The sequence below is a fragment of the Myotis daubentonii genome, chromosome 3 (assembly GCF_963259705.1).
Source record: "Myotis daubentonii chromosome 3, mMyoDau2.1, whole genome shotgun sequence".
NCBI classification, from domain to species: domain Eukaryota; kingdom Metazoa; phylum Chordata; class Mammalia; order Chiroptera; family Vespertilionidae; genus Myotis; species Myotis daubentonii.
The window spans coordinates 82,522,185-82,546,884 of NC_081842.1; the positions used below are offsets into that span (position 1 = coordinate 82,522,185).

At 39.7% G+C, this 24,700-nt stretch overlaps 1 protein-coding gene across 1 annotated transcript in view; it reads right to left on the minus strand.

Moving 5' to 3' along the window:
* Positions 1–24,700, minus strand: part of EPHA6 (EPH receptor A6) — a 968,470-nt gene that overhangs the window by 3,301 nt on the left and 940,469 nt on the right. Inside the window, exons 16-18 of the mRNA XM_059688042.1 lie at positions 18,719–18,912; positions 16,394–16,465; positions 685–834 (exon numbers count right to left, since the gene is read on the minus strand). Of these exons, the coding sequence (XP_059544025.1) occupies positions 685–834; positions 16,394–16,465; positions 18,719–18,912 (416 nt within the window). The remainder of the gene's footprint in view (positions 1–684; positions 835–16,393; positions 16,466–18,718; positions 18,913–24,700) is intronic.

Here is a 24,700-nt window from a genome sequence, read left to right on the forward strand (position 1 = left end):
AGCAAAATAGTATGTAGGGCGGAATGTATAATGTGGACTCCATTTGAGTTCTCAGATCTTTCAATAATTTGAAAAAGAATGCCATTGTATTATGCTGAATCATATGAAATTGTCATTACTATTTTAAAACAATGGCAATTTCATATGGTTCAACTTACTAGTTTTAGTATCTAACCTTTTAAGCACATCTTGAGCACTTTTATTGCACACAGGCAAAAGAAAATCTTTGAGACAGTGGGAAAATGACTGGCCGTAATACTATAGAGAAGGAAATCTGAAATGACATGACAATATTGTATTATTACAATTATTACATTTGATGAAGTAACAGGAAGTGATTACTAGTATATAAGATGAGCATATGTGAGTAATAAATAACTTACCAGGATAAAACCATGTTGATGTAAAGTCTATGATGTGAACAAGCCCAATATGCATTTTAGAAATTATTATAAAATTTTAAATAGCGATTTGAATAAAATATATTCTTTTAAAGAATAGTAGTTAAAAGTGTAATGTCCAACTTCCACTAGAACAGTATTTGGAAATGGTGGGGAAAGATGTGGGAATGCTATAGTAGCCTTAGGAAAGGTAGTTTAACCATGGTGTTCTTGATACAGTACTTGAATTTATAATCCCCTGGGTGGAGCATCTAAACCCAGCCATAACCCTAGTACCACTTACTCGATGCTCATTCTTGAAATCAGGTCAAAAGTCGTAAACCCTGCAGACATGAAGTTACTCTTATATTGCCCCATTTTTATAGAATCCAGCCAGTCACCCACTGTGACAAACAGAGGATAATCAGGAACTTCTCCAGGTGACTCCGGCATTCTACAAGGAAAAGAAACCATGGAGACCATTTAAAGCCAGATAAAGCAAAAATTAGCCAACTTTCTTTTTTCTTTTACAGTAATCTTATATCTAACTAGTGGCCCAGTGCACGAAATTCATGCACGGGGGAGAGGGATGGCCCTCAGCCTGGCCTGCCCCCTCTCCAATCTGGGACCCTTTGGGGAATGTCTGGCAGTCAGACATCCCTCACACAATCCAGGACTGCTGGCTCTTAACCGCTCACTTGCCTGCCTGCCTGATTGCCCCTAACCACTTCTGCCTGCCAGCCTGATCACCCCCTAACTGCACCCCTGCTGGCCTGATTGATGCTTAACAGCTGCCCTGCTGGCCCAATTGCCCCCAACTGCTCTTCCCTGCCAGCCTGATTGCCCCTAACTGCCCTCCCCTGCTGGACTGATCACCCATGACTGCCCTGCCACAACCCGCCTCCTCCACTGGGACCGGCCTCCGTGCTGCGCAGAGCCACAGGACCCCAGGCCTCACTGCGCAGAACGGCCACTGGGCTCCGCCTCCACTGTGCACACGGCCATCCTGCGGCAGCCATCATCTTGTGGCGGCCATCTTGTTACAACGTCATGCACGAGGGCCACCTAGAGTTTTATTAGTATAGACCAGAAGCCCGATGCATAAAATTCATGCAAGAGTAGGCCTTCCTTCCCCTGGCTGCCGGCACTGGCTTCCCTCTGGCACCCGGACCTGGGCTTCCCTCTGGCCCTGGCTTCATCTGGAATGACATCCAGTCTAATTAGCATATTACGCTTTTATTATTATAGATGTTTCCACCCTCCATTTAAAATAATCTCTAATTTCCATCATATTCCATAAACCACTTTTACCTGTTCAGTTTCTCTTGACAGGTTGTTTTTTTGTTTGTTTTTGTTTTGTCTTTTTCTGCTTTTTGACACTACTGGGTCTGATACTTAGAATATCATGAGAAAACTCACATCTTACAACTTCTCTTTATTTCTCTTTCATAAAATTATGTTTTCAATTTTGGGGAATATCTATAAGGAGAATAGCCACAGGCTGCTGTTCACTCTTACACTTTCTTATCTGCCACTGAATCCAAAAAATGCTCTTTTGCCTTTTTCACATTTGCTATGGTAGTCCCTTCTGTTTTTCCATAGTGAATCCATTGATTGAGCTTCCATTTATTTGTTCTTAAACATTCCACAATAATTTATTTTTTTATTAAGAAGTAATCTCTGCTGTCAATTGCATGAATGAGATTTATATACATCAAGCATAGGATAATATAGTCCAAAACACAGATATTAATAAAGCCAAAATTAAGCAAAATCAATGCAAGGTTGGGTTAACAAGAAAAAGGAATCCAGCATTGATGAGCTTTAAAGTAAGTGATACAGAAATTTGTATTTTTGTTTCTCAAATTTGATGCACAGGGCATTGCAGTTGGGAATAGTCTTATAGTTTTAATATAAAAATAATGTAAAGGTATTATTTGGGAAGGCTAGGGGAAGTGTGTGTATACTTACATAAACACATATGTATGCCATATATGTATGTAAATACATATATAGTATATACACAAATTACTTTTATATAAGTTAAAGTCAGACAGAGAGAATAAAATGGAATTTACTTTAGAAATTATAATAAAAGTAACTCAGAATTATGTATTTAAGCCATTCTGACAATAAACTATATTATTCTCCTTACCAAATAACATGAAAATTAATGTTAATAATATTTTGTGTAGTTTTAAAAAATACATGATAGTAAAAGTGCTTTTATAGTAACAAGCATGTTATTAGCCCTTTAGGGTAATAAATATATAATTTTTAAAATTATTAGGTCTAGAATTTATCTATACTAATAAAAGCTAGGTGGCCCTCATGCGAGACATCATCACAAGATATCCGCCACAGATGGCAGCCACAAGATGGCTGTGCGCACAGCGGAGGTGGGGCCTGGTGGCTGCTCTGCGCGATGAGGCCCGGGGGTTCTGTGGTTCCGCGTGGTGCAGAGGAGGCTGGTCCCGGCATCTCTGCTGCCTTGCGTGGAGGAGGTGGGTTGCAGCAGGGGAGGGCAGGGGAGGGCAGTTGCAGGCAATCAGGCCAGCAGGGGAGGGCAGTTGTGGGCGACCAAGCGGCAGGGGAGGGCAGATGGGGGCGACTGGGCTGGCAGGGGAGGGCAGTTGGGTGAGATTGGGCTGGCAGGGGAGTGGTTAGGGGGTGATCAGGCTGGCAGGCAGAAGTGGTTAGGGGTAATCAGGCAGGCAAGTAGTTAGGAGCCAGTGGTCTTGGATTGTGAGAGGGATGTCCGACTGCCGGCAATCAGACTTCCCCTGAGGGGTCCCAGATTGGAGAGGGTGCAGGCTGGGCTGAGGGACAACCCCTCCCCCCACCCCCATGCATGAATTTCATGCACTGGGCCACTAGTATTACATAATAAAGCAGTAACAAGTTTTTAATGATTGGTGTTTGAGTAAAATCAATAATTTCTAAGTAATACAGGCCTTTCCCATTAAAAGTGAACCTCTGAATTATTTTTATTAGAATACTAGGGGCCCAGTGCATGAAGATTCGTGCATGGGGAGGTGGGGGGGGCGGCCCTCAGCCTGACCTGTACACTCTCCAATCTGGGAGCCCTCAGGGGAGCCCTCTCCAATCTGGGAGTTTCTGTCTGTCTTTGCAATCATATGAACGAATTGTCTGAGACCCCCCAACCCAGTTTGGTTTGTTGCTCATGGAATAATAGAGGCATTTTTTTTCTTCTTTGCTTCATTGGTGGAGATTTCCTGGAAGTTTTAGGATATCTTCCCTTTAATTTTTCCTAGACACTCTGATTTTACTTATGTCTCTCACCTTTGCTTTCCCTCCATCCCCCACTGCAACAGTAACTTGCTCCAGGCTCACTTTGCTCTAGTGTCTAGGAGATCCGTCTGCCACCAGAACTACGATTCCCAGCATTCCTGGTGCTTCCCGCGCTCTGGGCTTCCACTTCCGGTCCTGGGGCTGCCATCAGAACTACTATTCCCAGAATTCCTGGTGCTCCCCACACTGGGAGCAACCGAGGGAGCAACGGCTCCCCAAGCCTCCAAGCCTCTGGCTCTCCTGCTCTGCTCTCTGCTCAACGACTGAGGGAGCCATGTCCCCCCAAGGGAATGACCGAGGGAGCAACTGAGGGAGCCACGTCCCCCCAAGCTGCCTGCTCTCCCACTTCTTCTCTCTGCCTGGCGTCTGTGTATGCAAATTAACCCACCATCTTTGTTGGGTTAATTTGCATATTCACCCTGATGGGCTGGTGAGCGTAGTGAAGGGATGGTCAATTTACATGTTTCTCTTTTATTATATAGGATTGAAGGTTAATCCAACTTCCATTTATTTTGCTTTTAGTTATTTATAAAATTAAAGAATGAAAGAATCTATGGAGACTAACTAGAGCCATAGATTTAACAGTCACGTTTGGAATATTTTATTATAATGTTTTTTACATTCATATTTGAACTATTTCAGCTTTAACTAGAAACTAATAGTATATGAACATATATGATTAAACCACGTGAAATAAGAATACCTCCACTATGAACAGAATGGCATATGCTTGCTATGTAACCCTGGTATTGTTTTGTGCTAAAAATTATAGGAGTGGGAGTTAGGTTCTAAGATCAGTGAATAAGGTAAAAATCAAAAGAGAATCTCTATCAAAATTACCCTCAAAATCTTTTAAACTATCCTTAAATAACCAGGACTTGGGTGTCTGGGAGCATAAAAGCCAAAAACATTATGCATGGTCATACAAATAGTAATGTATGACTCCCAAGGACCCTGAAAGGTGCCCCTTGGAACTGTTCAGGACAGAGTTTCTCCTAAAGGCCTAGAATTCATTTGTTTGTTTTTTTCTTTAATTGCTACAATGACTTCCCTTTTTCTAAACTGGGGTCTAGTTGAAGGTGGGGATGGGGGTAAAAAGAGATGATAGGTTAATCCAGGGGCTTTTGTTCTTTATATATAACTAGAGGCCCAGTGCATGGAGGGGGGGTGGTTCCCTCAGCCCAGCCTGCACCCACTCCAATTGGGCACCTCTCAGGGGATGTTCAACTGGCAGTCGGACAACCCTCTCACAATCTGGGATTGCTGGCTCCTAACCACTCACCTGCCTGCCTGCCTGATTGCCCCTAACCCCTCTGCCTGCCTGATTGCCCCTAACCTCTCTGCCTGCCTACCTGATTGCCCCTAACTGCTCTCCCCTGCCAGCCTGATCACCCCTAACTGCCTCTGCCTGCCTGATCACCCTTAACTGCCCTTCCCTGCTGGTCTGATCTCGCCCCCAACTGCCCTCTCCTGCCAGCCTGATCTCACCCTTAACTGCTCTTTCCTGCCGGCCTGATCGCTCCTAACTGCCTCTGCCTGCCTGATCACCCCTAACTGCCCGCCCCTGCAGGCCAATTTGGTTCTGATTGGTCAGTTTCTATGCCAGTCAGCGTCAACAGCTCCGCCTCCTAGGCAGCCATTGACTCCTTACGTTCACCCAGATTTGGTTCTGATTGGTCAGTTTCTATGCCAGTCAGAGTCTCTGGGCCTATCAATGGGGCCTGATCAGAAAGGCAGGGCTGATCAGCAGCCCCAGTGGAGGCCTGGAGAGAAATGGAGGCTCGGCTGTTGGCCAGGCTGGGAGAGAAAGAGAGGCAAGTTCTGATCAATGGCTGCCAAGAGGCTACGGATCAGACCCTGCCTCTCTCTCTGCAGGCCTCTCTCTGAGCCTGATCCACAGCCCCCTAGGCCAGTGATGGCGAACCTATGACACGCGTGTCAGAGGTGACACGTGAACTCATTTTTTTGGTTGATTTTTCTTTGTTAAATGGCATTTAAATATATAAAATAAACATCAAAAATATGTCTTTGTTTTGCTATGGTTGAAAATATCAAAAAATTTCTATATGTGACATGGCACCAGAGTTAAGTTAGGGTTTTTCAAAATGCTGACACGCCGAGCTCAAAAGGTTCTCCATCACTGCCCTAGGCAGTCAGTGCTGGGTCTGGGCACCCGCAGCGGCCCCAGTCAGTGCTGGGTCACCATGGCAACCCAGCACTGATTTCCATCGGGTCGACCTTTCCAGTCCTTACGACCTTGGCTCTTTATTATATCGATTGGAATTTACATAAATTAATGCATGTATCTTGTGACTATACTTTAGTCCACATGAGTATGGTTATGCTTAACAGTGACTTGTGTGCTTTTTACTGCTTCTCAAATCTATAATATTTCCTATTTTTTTAAAAACATATTTTTATTGATTTCAGGGAGAAAGGGAGAGGGAGAGAGAGACAGAAACATCAATGATGAGAAAGGATCATTGATCAGCTGCCTCCCATAGGCCCCACATTGGGGATTGAGCCCTCAACCTGGGCATGTGCCCTGACAGGGATCAAACCGTGGCCTCTTGGTTCATAGGTCGATGTTCAACCGCTGAGCCATGCTGGCCAGACCATATTTCCTGCTTTAGACGCTATGCCACACTCTCCTCTGATGCTTCTTGACTGCGGGCTGTTTCTTTCTAAATATCAGAGAAATTCATGACTTGACCCTAAGCAAGGATTAGTCATGTCCAAAGATTAAAGCTATTATAGCATCTACCAGTGAATACTTTAATTATTCTATATTTCTTCATTTCTTAGAGGTGTTTATATTAATAAGTATTGTCAAATAAAAATTCATATGTAAATACAAAATAATAAAGGTCTCCATGGAAAACGGAGATAATCAGGGTTTTTAGTTGTGGCATTTCTCAGCATCTTCCTTATTCAAATGTCCAGTGAGAATACATAAGAGGATTCAGAACAGCTTCTGCACTGTCTCCCTAAATTATCTGACCAGTTTCTAAGGAACATACTTTAGGGAATACTACTGTAGTTATGTCACCGAATTTAAATATCAAAATGTCTAGGGTACTCTTATTGCTTACTACAAATAAAACCACACCTTTAGAAAACTAATGTCCTGTTTGAAAACAATCTGGCTTTCATATCTTTTAATTACTTGTCCAAGAAGTTTGTTGAAACTGAAGAAAATGAAAGAATGTATTTCAGTGACCTTGCTTTCATACTCTACCCCATGCTTGGTGCACAGGCATAGTCGGATGACTTTACTTCTCTCTCTCCTGAGATGAGGCTGGTTTAATTCCTGAGTTTTCAAAATTTCATATAATTGGTGAGTGGAAATGTAATTTGCTAATTTTATGTCCTTAATATAGAAAGCTCATGGAAGGACATACTGTATACTAAATGACTTAAATGGCCTATTTCTCTGTTGAAAAGCATCCACTATTTGCTCCCAGGATGTTTTAATACCATAATCCCCTTTCTCTCCACACATTTCGAGTAACCTAGTTATGCTTTGGCCTTTATACGACTGCACTGGCAATTGATTTAGTAAGGTCAGGGACCCCTCATTGTTCACAGCCCCTGTGCAATAACTCTTTTCTCAGCTTTTCTTATAATGAAGTTGAAAAATGCTGCCTGTTTCCTGGCTTTGAGGGCTGGGTACCATCAGCCTCACATGAATTCTTGGGAATATTACCTAATAAACAATAAATGCCCTTTCTTATCAACCATGTACAACGATAAATTCAGTCTGCTATTTGCTGAGTGCTTAGAAATTTCTGTTTTTTGTGATTAGTGCGAGCTGCCCACCTGAGAAATGTCTTTACAGCAAAACCTGCAGCTCACATTTTAAAAAGCACATATTGTAGAACAGAAGGTCAAGGGTCTACTGCTTTCCTCAGATAAACAAGGAGGGAGTAGCATTCGGAAATCCCAGGTATAACTTATAATCAATTTATATTAGGGAAAAGGCTAGAGTAGGTAATGATACAGTTCAAGGTGCAATAAATATATACTTTCAATACATCTAAATATGTAAACAATAGTACTGACACAGCAAATGAGTTTTTATTGTAATGAGCCCTTTGAGTTGATGATAGTACTAGTTTTTTTAATTTAGAAAGTTGTTAGATAGCTTATAAATAGGTATCAAAACTGTCATTAAAAAGCAAGAAGGTATATAAATATATTTTTCAGACAAACAAAATAGGAAAAGACCCATAGATACAGAGAATAGACTGATGGTTGAGAGGGGGGAGGTGTTGGGGGACTGGGTGAAAATGGGAAGGGATTAAGAACTAAAAATTCATAGTCACAAAATAGTCCAGAGATATAAAGTATAGCTTAGGGAATGTAGTTGGTAATATTATAATTACTATGTGTGGTGCAGGTGGGTACATGAAATATCAGGGAAGGGGGGACACTTTGTAAAGTATATGATTGTCTAACCACTATGCTGTACACCTGAAACTAATACAAAACAATATTGAATATAAACTGTAATTGAAAAAAAGTTTAAAAAAGCAAGAAGGTTTTTATCCTCAAAAATTTTCCGTTTTATATTCATCATGTAATTAGAATAGTAATAGAGCTATTAAAATGATTCAAGATTAGTGCTTGAGAAGCACTATTGCAAGGTAAGATCTTGTTTTAATAGGAAATCATTACATTCATTACAAGCTTAAAGGCTTTTCTCCACTTACTACTCCAACATAACATCTTTTCCCCTAGCTCTTACATTTATATATGGTTAGCAGAACTGTACAAAGAAGGTCCATTCTATTTTATATTCACTTTATTTCAAATATTTATAAATATTTTGCATGTTTCAAGTCTTCATAGCGACTATTCAAATGAGTGTATAAAAGTTTTGTTAATGCTTAATAATTATTAATCCCCTAAAATTAGACTCTTAGATTGTTAACATTCTTTCATTATAGATGATTATACAGTCTTAAAGCATGTATCTTTTTGCTTCAGTTCAGGTAATTCCTTGAGGAAAATCCATAATAAAGAAAAAAAAAAATTAAGATGAAGTTAAAAGTCCCTGATGGCAGGAACCATATCTCACATCTTTCTATTTTTTGTAGGCCTTAGCACAATGCTGAAAGTATTACAGAAATTCATAAAATAAATGATTTAGCCTTGAATATTTTTTATAAAGAAGTACGACCTGTGACAGAATGGCTGATTCATATTGAATAATCTATTCTCATTTAATTTTGTTAACTAGAAGAGTGCTTATTGATGTAACAGTCAGTCTGTTCAAGTGTATGCTTTTTACTTCGTGTATTTCTTGAACGGTGAAAGTGTTTGCTTATCTCTGCTTTATAGGCTTCAGAGTGGAGGAAAAGACAGTTAAAGGTGGGGTGAGGTAGCACAGGGTTACCGGACCTAGAACCACAAAATCAGCATTGACTTTACTCAATATCAATGCCTTTACATGAGTTTCTTTCTCATGTATAGATTTTACACTATTTAGTTTATCCATAAAGTAATATCCTGATACATATACTGCCTATCTAACCTTTGAATGAAGAAAAAACATTGCCCTTTCTACAATTAGGCCTAACAGTCAACTTGAACATAAGTTAATGAAAGAATTGATATATATATATATATATATATATATATATATATATATATATATATTTAACATTTTAAAGTGTAATTTTATTCCAAATATTCTAAAATCTCTAGAACCATGCCATATATCTTGGGACTATTTTGTGCTTCTGGGCAATATCTTTTTGTTCTAAGCAATGTGATTCTCCACAGTGTTAAATTGGAAATGTGAATTATTTTTTGTCAGCTCTTTATTTTCAGAAAGTCTTCAGGATTTTTTTTTATCAATATTATTTAATTCTTCTAAAAGCCTGATAATTGGTGCAAAGTATAAAGGAATAAAATTCAAAACAAAATTTAAAATGAGAGGTGTGTTTGAACATTAGGAGGGATAGATGCTGAGTAGGAAAATACTGTTTAAAACACTCCCATAATTCCGAGTACCCAGGGCATGGTCCCTATAGCTAGAGTAATAGCTATAGCTGAACCTCAAGGAAAGTCTATTTGTGTGAAGAAATAACACAGGAATATAAATAGATTTCATATCGCATGCCAACTACAATTCGTTAGCCGTGGTTGTCAAAATGTTGCCTTGAGAGGAATACTGAGGTAGCATTTGGGCTCAGTGGGAAAGTGTGTGATGATTAGTAATGTCTGCCATAACAAGGGAAAAAGCAAAGCATATATTTTCCAACACTGGAAAAATTCAATCTACAAAAATGCCTGAGGATGTAATTCTGGAATTGTGTGACTGCCATATTTTCCTGATTTTGCTATTTTGTTGTAGTTTCTATTTTTTTCCAAGTAATGTTCTTCAAGTGGCTGAGCATTACAGGAAGATCTTGGGGGAATAGAAAATATGGACTATGAATTTGCTACTTATTCCCATAAATGAGGGCATATACTCTACATCCTTGTATGTGTAGTGGAACATAAAATAATAGGTTGTGCGTCACTACAAATTCTTTTGGGGATTTTAGTATACCCCATTTAAGAAGTCTGGTTATTTCAGAGAAAAACCTATCTGGAAATGTAAAAATGTACCCTCTTTCCTATAATCACATTTTTGAAACAGTGCTGTATTGGGAAAAATCTTAGCATTTTGTGGTATTGTTTACTGTGTATGGAAAGAACAAGAGCTATGTAGTCAGTGCACCTCGTTCAAATTCCTGATGTCCTAATTATTTGCTGCGTACCTTTGGGAAAGTTAGCCTCTTCAAGTCTTCATTTCCTTATCTGAGGGATGGAGATAATAATAGTAGGGAATAAATGACCTAACAGATGAAGGTGCCTAGTACAATGACTGGCACATAGTAGGTTCTCAATAAATAACAGTAAGATTGTTGATAATGTATATTAAATTTTATATCAACATTAGTATTGGTGTTAACATTGGTATTATTATTTTGTGCCAACAGTTCAGGTAAATTGATTTTCTAATGGGTGGAAATTTCACACTTCCTGATTAATATTTAATGTTCTGTCTTCCTTCCACAAAGCTTTGCTAATCCCTCAATTCAACACTGGGTTTTGTCCAGCTAGTTACTTCTCTGACATAAAAAACATCATTAAAAGTGTTTGTTACAAAAAAAGTGTTTGTTACAGAAGTCAAACAAAACAAGTTCTCCATGAGTTGGTATACAGAGATAGCAATTTAGCAAGTGCTGATTATGTACAGTCCAGGCAACACTGAGCAAGATCTTTCAAAATGAATGGAAAAAGGTATATCAGATTGTTGAAAGTTATTGCCCACTGAAGACAGCATTATAGGTGCTTTATTAACTAGATGAAGAGAGGCAGTATCATTTAGTTTTATAATGTTAACTTGTAGTTCTCTAAAGCAGAGGTTCTGAATTATGATAGTGGTTTGAGTTTTTCTCTACCTTCATGATTCACATATTAATGGAAGCTTTAAAAGTTAAACTAGATTTATATATATACTAAAAAAAGTGGTGGGAATCAACATGATTAAAATGGCCATACTACCCATCAGCAGATGAGTGGATCAAAAAACTGTGGTACATCTACACGATGGAATTCTACGCTGCGATAAAAAAGAAGGAACTGTTGCCATTTGCAACAGCATGGATGGACCTGGAGAGCATTATGCTAAGTGAAATAAGCCAGTCAGAGAAAGATAAATACCACATGATCTCACTCATTTGTGGAATATAGAGAACAACATAGACTGATGAACAGGGACAGATCCAAAGACAGAGAAACAGCGATCAGACTATCAATCCCCAGAGGGAAAGTAGGGGAGGGTGGGCGTAAGGGGAAGAGATCAACCAAAGGACTTGTATGCACGCATATAAGCCAAACCAATGGACATGGACAACAGGGGGATGAGAGCATGAGTGGGGCGGGGGAGGTGGGGGTTAATGGGGGGGATGAAGACACACTTGTAATACTTTAACCAATAAAGAAATTAAAGATAAAAAAACAAAAAAATAAAAAAATAGCTATACTACCCAAAGCAATCTATACATTCAATGCAATCCCTATTAAAATACCAACGCCATATTTCACAGACCTAGAACAAACTCTCCAAAAATTCAATTGGAATACAAAAAGACCCCGAATAGCTGCAACAATCTTGAAAAAGAAGAACAAAGTTGGAGGAATCACAATATCAGATATCAAATTATACTATAAAGCCACAGTACTCAAAACAGCCTGCTACTGACACAAGAACACGCATATAGACCTTTGGAACAGAACAGAGACCCCCCAAAATCGACCCAACTCATTAAACTCTCCAACAATATTTAACAAAAGAGGCAAGAGCATACAATGGAGTCAAGACAGTCTCTTCAATAAATGGACAGATACATGCAAAAAAATGAAACTAGACTGCCAACTTACACCATACACAAAAATAAACTCAAAATGGATAAAAGACTTAAATGTAAGATGTGAAACCATAAAAATCTTAGAAGAAACCATTGGCGGCAAAATCTCAGACATTTCTCGTAGCAATGTTTATAGATACATCTCCTAGGACAATGGAAACTAAGGAGAAAGTAAACACATGAGTCTACATCAAAATAAAAAGCTTTTGCACAGCAAAAGAAACCAACAACAAAATAACAAGAGAGCCCACTGCATGGGAGAACATATTTGCCAATGTTACATCCGATAAGGGTTTAATCTCCAAAATTTATAGGGAATTCATACAACTTAACAAAAGGAAAATAAACAATCCAATAAAAAAATGTGCAAAGAACATAAATAGGCAGTTCTCCAAAGTGGACAGAGAGAAGGCCAACAAGCATATGAAAAAATGCTGAAAGTCATTAATCATCAGAGAGATGCAAATCAAAAGGACAATGAGGTACAGCCTCACACCTGTCAGAATGGCTATCATCAACAAATCAACAAACAACATGTGTTGGCGAGGATGTGGAGAAAAGGAACCCTCATGCACTGCTGGTGGGAATGCAGACTGGTGCAGCCACTGTGGAAAACAGTTTGGAGTTTCCTCAAAAAATTAAAAATGGAACTCCCATTTGACCCAGTGATCCCACTTCTAGGACTATATCCCAACCAGAAACACCAATCAGAAAGGATATATGCACCCCTATGTTCATAGCAGTACAATTTACAATAGCTAAGATTTGGAAACAGCCTAAGTGCCCATCAGCAGATGAGTGGATTAAGAAACTGTGGTTCATCTACATAATGGAATACTACGCTGCTGTAAAAAAGAAAGAACTCTTACCATTTGCAATGGCATGGATGGACCTGGAGAGCATTATACTAAGTGAAATAAGCCAGTCGGAGGAAGATGAATATCACATGTTCTCAGTCATATGTGGAATATAACAAACAACATAAACTGATGAACAAAAATAGACCCAGGGACATAGAAACATCAAACAGACTGTCAAACCTCAGAGGGAAGACAGGGGAGGGTATGTGCGGGGGGAAGAGATCAACAAATGAACTCATATGCATATATGCATAACACATAGACACAGACAATAAGGTGGTGAAGGCCTGGGGGGAGGGGGGGAGAGATCAATGGGGGAAAATGGGACATATGTAATACTTTCAACAATAAAGGTTTAAAATAAAGAAAAAGAAAAGAGCCCTAACCGGTTTGGCTCAGCAGATAAAGTGTGGGCCTGCGGACTCAAGGGTCCCCGGTTCAATTCCGGTCAAGGGCATGTACCTTGGTTTGTGGGCACATCCCCAGTAGGGGGTGTGCAGGAGGCAGCTGATCGATGTTTCTAACTCTCTATCCTTCTCCCTTCCTCTCTGTAAAAAATCAATAAAATATATTTAAAAAAAGAAAAGAAAAGAAAAGTGGTGGTTCCAGTTCCTAAGAGCTAAGATATTATAAGATCCTTAGCTATGGTCCAATAGGTAGTAAGAATATTTCTCAGTGCCTTGGCCTGAACAGAATATGATTTTTGTGGCAAGTGACTATCAAAGACTGGTCCATCTGATCAGCAGCTGCCCATCCCTGGATGTCACCTTTTTAAAGCTAATGTTGTCAAGGAGCCCATAATCTGTAAAATTCTTTGTCAGTGACATTCTGGGGATCTGGAGCAGAGATTGTAGGAAAGTGTTACTTTCCTATTACACTGCAGCACTGTGCGAAAGCATTGGCCAGCTGACATCAACATACACTCAGTAGGCTGCAGTGGATGGAGGAAATGAGTGGGGTTGAAGAGGTGGGAGAATGAATGTGTAGGACAATGTGGATGGGGCTGGGAAGGTGGGGCTGGGAAGGCAGGGCTGGGTGAATGAACACCCATATAGCCATCAATCCACTTCATGCTATTAAACTACTGGACCCAAGATGTAACTCTGGACTCTGGGACTATGCTTGACTTGGGGTTGAGAGTAGTTACCAATTTGATCATGAAGGTCAGGGAAGAGGGAGCAAGAGGTGTTCCTGCTGCCATTGTCCACATAGCCTTGGCCTCAAACTGGGCCTTTTCTCCCAGGGGCTGTGCACCATGCGATAGCTACAAATAATTCTTTGAAAGGAGATTAGAGGACAGAATTATGGAATAAATTAAAGTGAAAATAGTATGAAATTCACACATATGAAAGGATAACTGCCTATATTATAAAGGTGTTTTTGCAAAATTATTTTTTACAATCAATTTAAGGTTATAGTTACAATAACACTATGCTCACTAATATATCCATACACCTTCTTGAGTAGGAGAGAAAGCAAGAAGTTCGGGAACTGCACAGAGCTCTGAATGCTCCCATGGGAGTGTGTCAGGCCCAAGACTATCAGCATTATTTAGAGATGCTGCTCAAAATAATGAAAGCCTTCTCTGCCCAACATTATTTCTGTGGGGTATGTCTTTTGAAAGGAAATATTAAAGATATAAGGTTATGAAATTTCCACTATTTTAGTATAAAATTATTAAGCTGTGGATTTCGCAGCCTTCCTCATCTTCCTTTGTTGCCTTAATTTCTTCCCCTCTTACTACTCTGTTAAGAGAAAGGTTAAAATCTTCTCAGGTGAATTCTTGAGAAAAAGCAATTAGAGTGGAATAAAAACCATGGGAACCTAGAGGATGAGAGAGTTGTGTCAGTGTTAAAGTGTGAGAGAACCTTGGGAGTTTGGGGATAGTAGAGAAGAGGCAAGTGCAGGAGAGTTTAATAAGAGTCACTGTGGGTTATATACTTAGACTTCTTTCCCAGGCTGAGAGCTCTATGGGAGGAAAGACTGAAATTCCGCACTCTGTCACATTTCCTTAATCCAATATCACTCTGGGACACAGGACTGGGCTTTGGCACTTGGGGGACGGAGGGGGAGCACCACCGTTTCCTAAGCATAAAACAAATGAGGCATTCTTTACCTAACATTCTTACCCTTATCTGCCATGTCTCTTCTCCCTAAACAGTATCAGTGCTTTGGGATCAGGGACAGGGCGAGTGGGCAGCAGTGGAGGTGAGGGGGTTGACAGGGGATCCCATTCATGCTATTGGGAAAATAATGCTGATAAAAGTTCAGGCACAATACCTTTAGAACACTGGTTCCTTTGGTTTCTCAAACAAAAGGATGTTAAGGGCAACAGCAGTAGTGCACATGTCTGTGTCAAGGACAGCAAATCAGTAACACAAACCTCCATTTGGTCTCCCACAGATTGGACTTGAGGACTGAATCAAACTGCCAACTGTCTATACCAGTGGTCGGCAAACTCATTATTCAACAGAGCCAAATATCAACAGTACGATATCAACAGTACATTGTTATTAACTTAATTAGGGTACTCCTAAACTGGCCTTTGCTAAAAACGTCCTCAATCTGATTGAGGTACGTTCGCTGAGGTCGACCCCTTCCAACTCTCCCATCCACACTCATCTTGTATACTTGTTTCGTCTATCTCCTTTCGTTCATCCTCTCAATATGTCCAAACCATCTTAACATACCTAAAAAAATGTTTCATTTTATAATAACAAAGCCACCAACACAAAATAATTACAATTCTTAAACTGATGACAAAAATACCTGTAGGATTTGCAGCTGGTTGAAAAAATACAGGTAACTTTATGCTTCGAGTAGGTACTTTTGTCACCCGCGCGATTTGCGGACGCAACTAGCACTAACCACTGCACAATGAGACTGCTGGCTGACTGGCTCACTCAACTCGTGCATGAATCCCGCGTGCCTCCCCCGCGCTGCGTATCCCGAGGCCCACCTGCCCCCACTTCTTCTAACGCCACTTCTTCAAAATAGACTCGCCCAGGCTGAAAACTGACTTCTGCGCATGGGCCACGAAGTTTCCATCGCACTGTACGTGCGCGCCCGCACGTGGTATTTTGTGGAAGACACACTCAAGGGGCCAAAGAGCTGCGGTTTGTCGACCACTGGTCTATATTATTAAAGCACCAACTTCTGGTCCTCATGTGGCGTGCCTCCGGGAGCCTGCCATTCACTGACCTGCGCACTCATTACCGTACATCCCACTGAACCTTAGACCTCTGGCCCTCAGACAAGGGGCCCTCATCTTGATTTCAACTCTTATCATTTTGACTTTTGGTATTTTCTCATATTAGATTCTTCATCAGTATTTTCCAAATGTGATGAACATTCATAATCTTGAAAAAGCAGGAAGAAATTGTTTTATCTCTTTCTTCAAAAAGAAGGCTCTTACCTGCCTGCTTGTATAGCCACAGAACAGCTGGAGAGCTCTGCTGGGGGGCACTGGCTGTGGGGTCCGGCGACCCTATACCATAACGAGAAGCCCAGAATAAATGACTTCAGTTTATAGGTGCCAATGTTCTTTCATTAACGCAGACTCACTCCATGAGCCCTTTCTGCTAGCTCTTTCTCCTCAATGTTAAGGCATGCCTGACTCTTCCACAAAACATATAAAGACATTATCTTTAACTAATTCTTTTTCTCTTCAGAGACAGGTTTCTTGAAAAAGAAAACCAAAACCAGACTTGTACTTTATATTGCTCTTCTTTCTGACCTCATATTCCTTCCTCCTCCATTGCAATCTGTCTTACACAATTTTATTGAAAATGCTCTTGCAAAGGCTGCCCATGAACACCTAAGCATCTTGTTGCTCAATTGGACAGTGTGGTGACTGTGGGGGTGGGAAAGAGGAGAGGCATAGCAGCGTAGGGGGTTGTGGTGGTGGAAGAGGGTATATGGGGGATAAGTGGGGCAAATATAAATTCAATGGATATACTTCACCTTCTATCTTCTGGAAGCTTTGTGGAGCCTTGGATCTCACTCTCCTTGAATCTCTCTCCCTTTCTGACTTCTATGATACCACTCCTCCCCTGCTTTCCTCATTACCTACCTGGCTCTTCTTCCTCAGTGTCCGTTGTAATCTCCTTCAGTTTATTTCTTAAATCTTGGTGTTCCAGAGGATTGCATTCTATTCCTGTTAATTTGTATTCTTTATATTCTCCAGGGTTTACCTTAACTACATTTAAAGCTTCAGCTACAATCTATATGCTGATGATCTTCAAACCTACATCTCTAGCCTAGATCTTTTCACCTGAGGTTCAATCGACACATATAACTGCCTATAGGGCTTCTCTGCTCAAAGTGGTCTCATTTCTATTCCAAAATCTTGCTCTTCTTAGTGGTAATAGCATCAACCAGCTTGTCTAAGAAAAAAACTTGACAAATATCCTTGATTCTTTTTTCTCCTATTCTCGCTATATAGTCAATCAATGACTAAGACACATTTTTTTCTTGCTTAATAATAAATCAATTTTTTAATCTCCTGACACCAAGCCCATTCCCATTTCATAAGTCAGGCCCTGATTTTTTTCTAGCTTGTATTGCTGCAAATATATAATTGTCTGTTTCCAGTCTCCTTGTATTTTACTCCCAGTCTACATCATCCCTCGAATGATTTTTAAAAAACGCAAATATAATTTTGCCATTTTCTTGCTCAAAAGTCTTCAATGGCTGCCATAGCTTTTGTGATAAAATCCAGAGGGCCTTCCAACCTCCCACCCACCCTTACTTTACAGCTTCCTGGGTTGGACTGCTTTAGGGAAGATGGCTAGAGTGAAAGCTTAATCTCTGGCTATTTCATGCTTGGCTTCACTTTACTAAGGATGCCAATTAGTGATTTAGAGGTGAACGCATGTGCTCTGCTTGAGCTCAGGCCTGTTTCAAGCAGTCCTTGAAGAGCCTCCGGCCTTACTGTTACTAAAAACCGTGCTGACTTGAACTTGTGGCCTAAAGTTAAATATCTGTGTATCCTGCTGGGCATCCCCTGAGCCAGGAAAGTGAGTTTTGGAAAGGCTTTGGTTACTTTTAAGTCCAATTTGGCCTAAATAAAGAAATATATGTTCAACTTAATAATATTTTCAATGTCATAATTTCAGACACAGATGATTATATTTTTTCCTTCTACTCTTTCCCTTCTTATAATTGCTTTTCAGAGAGAGGTGAGTAGATCTTAACTTTTATAAAATGGGATATGAGTGCCTTCATTTTCTTGTCTTTCTCTGGCTTTAGGAATGGAAAGTAACAACAGCTGGGTGTGATCATATCAGCAGGAAACATCCTTGCTCCTGGCAGGTTCACAAATTGCTCATCTTGCCTGACATTTCAAATAGAGGGACAGAACATACATAGAACGAACAAGAAAATTAAAGGGGCTGCAGGCATGCACATATTCTACTTATAAAAGTAAGGAAGGATCAGCAAGTAAAGGATATGTAAATGCCAGAAACCCACACAGGACAAGCATAAAAAATTTCACAAAGATTTGATATGGAGAAAAGAAAAGGGGAACCTATTTTCTTGTGAATAAAAAACAACACAATTTTCTAAAATGTTAATACATTCCTTTGCAGCTGTTAAGTAAAATATAGTTCATACACCATTCTCTAAAAGGTTGACAACCAGGTGGTTATCAAGGCAAACTTCCTCTTCTCTGTTAGTCTGTCTATAGCCTGAAAGAAATTGATTGTCAAGGGAGAAAAATCAGCTCTATGCATCTTACACAAGGATGTCTTCCACCAGGGTGTGAAGGGCACTGGGATTGCGGATCAGTTTGTCAAGGAAGCTGACAATGTCAGTAAATTTTGGTCTGTGATTTCTCTCCTTCTGCCAGCAATGGAGCATCAGCTGGTGCAGAGGTGCTGGACAGCCCATGGGAGCTGGAAGTCTGTAACCTTCTTCAATGGACAGAATGACCTAAAGGCAAGCATACAGAGGTTATTCTCTTACTTTGTGGGACAGATAATACATATGCTAAGTTATAATTCCTTTTTACTAGTATATAGGAAGTAAAAGCCAAAATATTGGTGAATATGAAAACTACTTGTGAATTCAAATGGTCCAGACAAGGTAAATACAAAAGCTGTGAAGGAAAATTGCAAATATCTCCATAACATCCTCTAATCCCTCTGACAGGAAAATGTGTCTTTTAAACACGTGGTGTACAGAAGGGAGGTTAAGTTTCATCACAATGTCAAGAAACAGTTTTTGTGTGGTTTAGTTGGAACATCTCAAAACCCATTTAAGACATCAGAAAGTCAGCATAAGATTGACACATTTAGTGCAAACCATGTGTAACGAATGTTTTGGGTAAAATGTACTTCTGCTGAAGCACTGAATTCCTGAATAATTATTTTATCCTTTAATAATAAGTCCATGTGTATTCTTTTCTAGTTATCATTTCTTCTTTATTGCCTATTGAATTCCTCTTCACCTACTCCTGGCTTTCCCCTAGTCTGATGCATGATTGTAGGTCCTCTAATAACTTCTAAGATCATTTCATCTTTGGAATGTTATCAATGGCTAGCTTAAGGCCTCAGAGCAACAGAGGCATTCAACACCAGCTTTCTCTGGGCCAGCGCTCTCCAATAGCACTTTCTGAGATGATGAAATATTCTCTGCCCAATATGCTAGCAACTGGTCACGTGTGGCCAAGGGGCATTAGAAATGTGGCTAGTAGGACTTAGGAACTGAATTTTTAGTTTTAGTTTGCACTAATTAAAATTTAAAAAGGCACATGTGGCTAGTGGCTACTCTATGGGGCAGCACAGCTCTAGAGAAAGAACTCTCTTTATAGTGGTTCTCAACCTTCCTAATGCCGCGACCCTTTAATACAGTTCCTCATGTTGTGGTGACCCCCGATTTCATTGTTACAAATTGAACATAATTAAAGCATAGTGATTAATCACAAAAACAATATGTAATTATATGTGTTTTCTGATGGTCTTAGGCGACCCCTGTGAAAGGGTCGTTCGACCCCCAAAGGGGTCGTGACCCACAGGTTGAGAACCGCTGCTTTATAAGAAGCCAAAGTTAAAAAAAGAAAAAAAGAAACCGAAGTTAAGAGCAACAGTGGATGATGAGGTTTTATTTTTATTTTTGTAATATAATCAGTAGATAAGGCAAGATATTGATTATATGGCCCACTTGGGAATTTCTTAACAATGTGTTAAAATTAACCCAGAATTTATGTAACTTATTTTTTAATGAAGCATTCATAGGTATTCATATGAGCCTTTCTTCTTATATCATCTCTTGGAGAAAGACAAAGAAAAAGGGTTTATTTTCCTCATTTTTGGGGTGGGAAAACTGAGGGAAAGACAAATATTTAAAGACAAACACAATTCAACCTCACTCCTGCCCTCTCTTGACAACAAAAATATAAAAGTGCAAATGTTAATATTACTAACAGAATACCCTTAATTGTAATGCCATCTGCACACGTTCTGTAATTAAAAAAACAACCCACATCTTATTTTAATTTCTTTTAAAATTGGCACTACTTGACATGACTCTACAATACCTGTAATTTCTGCTAGAGAGAGTTTGTAAAAAGGAGCAGTAAAATGCCTTCAGGAACCTCTGAACTGCTCAGCTGTAGTTTTGTTTTGTTTTTTTGTAATAGGGAATTTCTCGTAATCCCATCAGTGTCTTTGTGACCAGTCAGGATACCAGCATTTTTCTATTCATTTTACATTCCATTATTGAACAGGAGTTTTTCTTACCTGCTTTCTGAGTACTTTTGCTACCACCTAGGCTTGGGTTTTAAGACATTTTGCAACACATTTTAGTACAACAGGATGTGTATAAAAATGCTTGTAACACCTCAAAACTACTGTGGACAGTTTTGAAAAGTACTAAGAAAAGTGGGATAGAATTCCACTATAGAAAGACTTAAAGATCCCACCCCAAGAGAGCTCTCTAGTAAATTTGCCACAGTTACCTAATTACAAGCGCTTAGAATAAAGTAAATGACAACTGAGGTTATATTCTGAGAAAAAAAATTAGCTGCCTTTACTGAGTATTTATCATGTGCTAGGCACTTTGCATATTTTTCTTCATTTACTGCTTAAAATAACTCAGCATGGTAGATTATTATCCCCATTCTTAAAGTTTCGATGTAGAGTGGTTAGAAAAATTGCCTGAATCCACACAGTATAGGTGGCAGATATGGAATCTGAACAGAGTTCCTTTTAGCTTCCAAACATTTCCTCTGGCTATTCTGCAGAAATGCTTTTCAGTTTTCCTGATACGTTTTCCTCCGCAATTTTACATTAATTTACACAATTTTAGGGGTGATTAGCATTCTGTCTTTTGTCATAGCATCTGCTAATTAGACTTCAGTGTTTTTATTTGGATCTTAAGTTTAATTTTCTGGGTAAATAAAAAATTTACTTCATAGTTTGCAAACTAATCTCTGGCTGAACAGAGTCATTTCTGAATGCTCTGAGTCTTGCACACATTTCTATTATTGCATACATTACATTGTATTGTAATTTTTCATCTGTCTTTCCTTCAAAGCTATATATACTTGAAAACAGGGATTATTTCTCTGTATTTTGCGTTTTCATCGTTTAGTACAGCGCCTGACACATTAATAAATGTTATTGACTTAACAAAAGTTATTAGAAGACATTTTTGGATTTGTCTTGACAGAGGAGCAGATTCTCAGAAAACCTAGAGGCTCAAGGTACCCAAGATGGATTCACAGCACAAGCATGATAGCAACTGAATTCCCCTATGAAGGAAATATTAAAATAATGGTGCCTCAAGCAGCATTGTCCAAAATGATCTCATGCCTCACTCTGATTTGCCTGGAGAATGAGCCAGGTGAGACTGGGGCTCTCTTTGTTCCCTGAGAGCAAGACTGAACCCAAACTCAGCCTGCTGTAATCCCAGTGGCTTTTTTTCTCCTGTCCAGGGGGTTATCATCTCCCATGGGCCCCAAAGTCCTTGGCTGCTGGGGACCTGACTTTCCCAGACAACGGTAAACAGTTGACACCCAAATCTAGACTTGTTGGTGCTAAGCCAGCAATTTATTCTCTTTTTATTGACAATGTTGCGCATGCTTGTCCTGTAAGAAGAGAGAGTGACAAGAGAGTGTACTCTCCTGAAACCTTTACCCATAATATTCAATGTGTGTCTGGTCCCAGTATGCCCTCCCATGGGGACAGTGAAAAGATCTGGGGACTCACGACTATTTTTCTTGCTGCCTCCGGTTTTTAAGTTTCCTCAGTTTTTTAAATTGTAAAATTTGTCTTGAGCCTTGGTTCATAAATGTTAAGCATTAAGGGTTCCACCTTATAGGAGAATAGAAATAACAACAATAATAACAGTGACAATAATAGTAAGAGCTAGTAACTGAGAGCTCTTGGGTTCTTCCAGGTGCCAGTTCTAAACGACTTGCATGTATCAACTCCTTTAATCCTCACAATAACCCTACGAGGAAGGTACTATTGTTATTCCCATTTTATAGACCAGGAACTTAAACATTGAGAGGTTTAATTTGCCCAAGATCACACCCCTAAAAATTCTGGTTTCGAAGGTAGCCAGAGAAAAGACTCAAGCAATATGATTCACAAAAATGGTTAAAAGATGCATATTTCTAATGAATTTTTAATTTATTCAGATATATCAGTCACTTAAATGTGCTGTTGAGCATACTATGTATAAAGGTATAATGCAACGAGTAAAAAATGTGTCTTACTTCAGGAGCTGTATGATCTAGTGAAGGAGACTGAGGAGTGAGACTATGTTAAGTACCATGGAGGTCAGGGAGCTATGAGAGCCTGTGGGGGAGGACCTGGCACAGCCTTGGGATGGCTTCTCAGGGAAGGTGAGCTGAATCTTAAAGAATATAGAGGTGTCCCCTCAACATGTACACACACTGTAACAGCTGATAGCTCAGTTTTGAAGGTGAAATGTATTTCAATAAACACTGTCTTTATAATTATTCAAAGTGTGTATACATTTCTTTGGGACACCCTATATATAAAAGGTAGCACAATCAACTAGATGGGAGAGAGGCGATTAAACTTATCAGGGAATGAAAGTAGATTCGCTGGCTAGACAGAGTCTTCAAAGAGAGAATGGTGATATTTGAGGCTGGAAGATTAAGTAAAAATTATATTTCTTGAGATTACAAGTTATTTTGCATGTTATAAACAAACATTTTGCAAAGTGGAAAAGGAATTTAGCAAGTAAATGACATTAGAGTTTCCTTTTGGAAGTTCACTCTGGCTTGCAGTGTGGAGAATGCACAGAGGGGAGGCCAGCGCAGGAGGCCAGCGGGAAGCTTGCAGGGATCCTGGAGAGATCAGAATGGCCTTCATGGAGACTGTGTGTTTTAAGAGACATGGACTGATTTGGCAGGAATACAGGAGTGGGTGAGATTAGATGTGGCAGTAGAGGAAGGAGACAAGAATAATTTCTAAGTTTTGGCCTTGGTCACCTGGCAAAGATAGAGGACACAGGAGGAGAAGCGATTTTTGGGCTGGAGCAGTGGTCGGCAAACTCATTAGTCAACAGAGCCATATATCAACAGTGCAACGATTGAAATTTCTTTTGAGAGCCAAATTTTTTAAACTTAAACTATATAGGTAGGTACATTGTTATTAACTTAATTAGGGTACTCCTAATATGGCCTTTGCTAAAAACGTCCTCAATCTGATTGAGGTACGTTCGCTGAGGTCGACCCCTTCCAACTCTCCCATCCACACTCGTCTTGTATACTTGTTTTTTTCCCTTTATTGATTAAGATATTACAAATGTGTCCTTATCCCCCCAATGTCCCCTCATCCCCCCAATCCTTGTCTTGTATACTTGTTTCGTCTATCTCCTTTCGTTCATCCTCTCTGTATGTCCAAACCATCTCAACATACCTTTCTCAATCCTCGACACTACATCTTCTTTCACTCCACAACGTTCCCTAAAATTAACTTAATAAACTTTACTTAAAGTTTTAAGTCAACTTTGCAGTGTACATGCGTGCTCACATGTGGTATTTTGTGGAAGAGCTACACTCAAGGGGCCAAAGAGCTGCATGTGGCTTGAGAGCCATGGTTTGCCGACCACTGGGCTGGAGTGATAATGCATTTAATTTTCTATGAGCTTTCTGATTTCAGATTCAAGTAACATATATTACTTTGAGAGCTTATTATGTGCTGAGTTCTGGGCCAGGTGTTTTAACATAGCTTAATTTATAAAGTCTCAAAATACCTTATTATTGTTTATGTACTTATTATAGGTAAGAAAGCTGAAGTGCAAACTGATGAACAGATTGGATTTTGTAGCTAGTAATTCCTTGAAGACCAGACTAGAGTTACCATCTCTGTAGCCTCTGAATCATGGCAGTGGTAGAGACAATCTGTTTAAGTCTTGAGCCACATTCCTGACTCATTTCCCTGGAATTAGATCTTATGCCCTCTCTTACCTGCATGCTCCCACTCTCACCTATCTGCTTATGACTTCCATTGCTGAAGCTCTAGTTCAGCTTCCTCTGCAGATTTCTCTGTCAATCATCTATAGGACATACCCCTTCATAAAGTTGTCATATGCATGCCTTAGATTAATTTTGTTCAAAACTAACCCTGTTCCTCCTTTGGGATTTCTGTCCTTTGCAAAGGGTACCACTCTTCCTCTTAGTGAAATCAGGGTAAAATATGAAAATGACTACACTGATAATTTCTGGCCTCTGCCTTCTCCC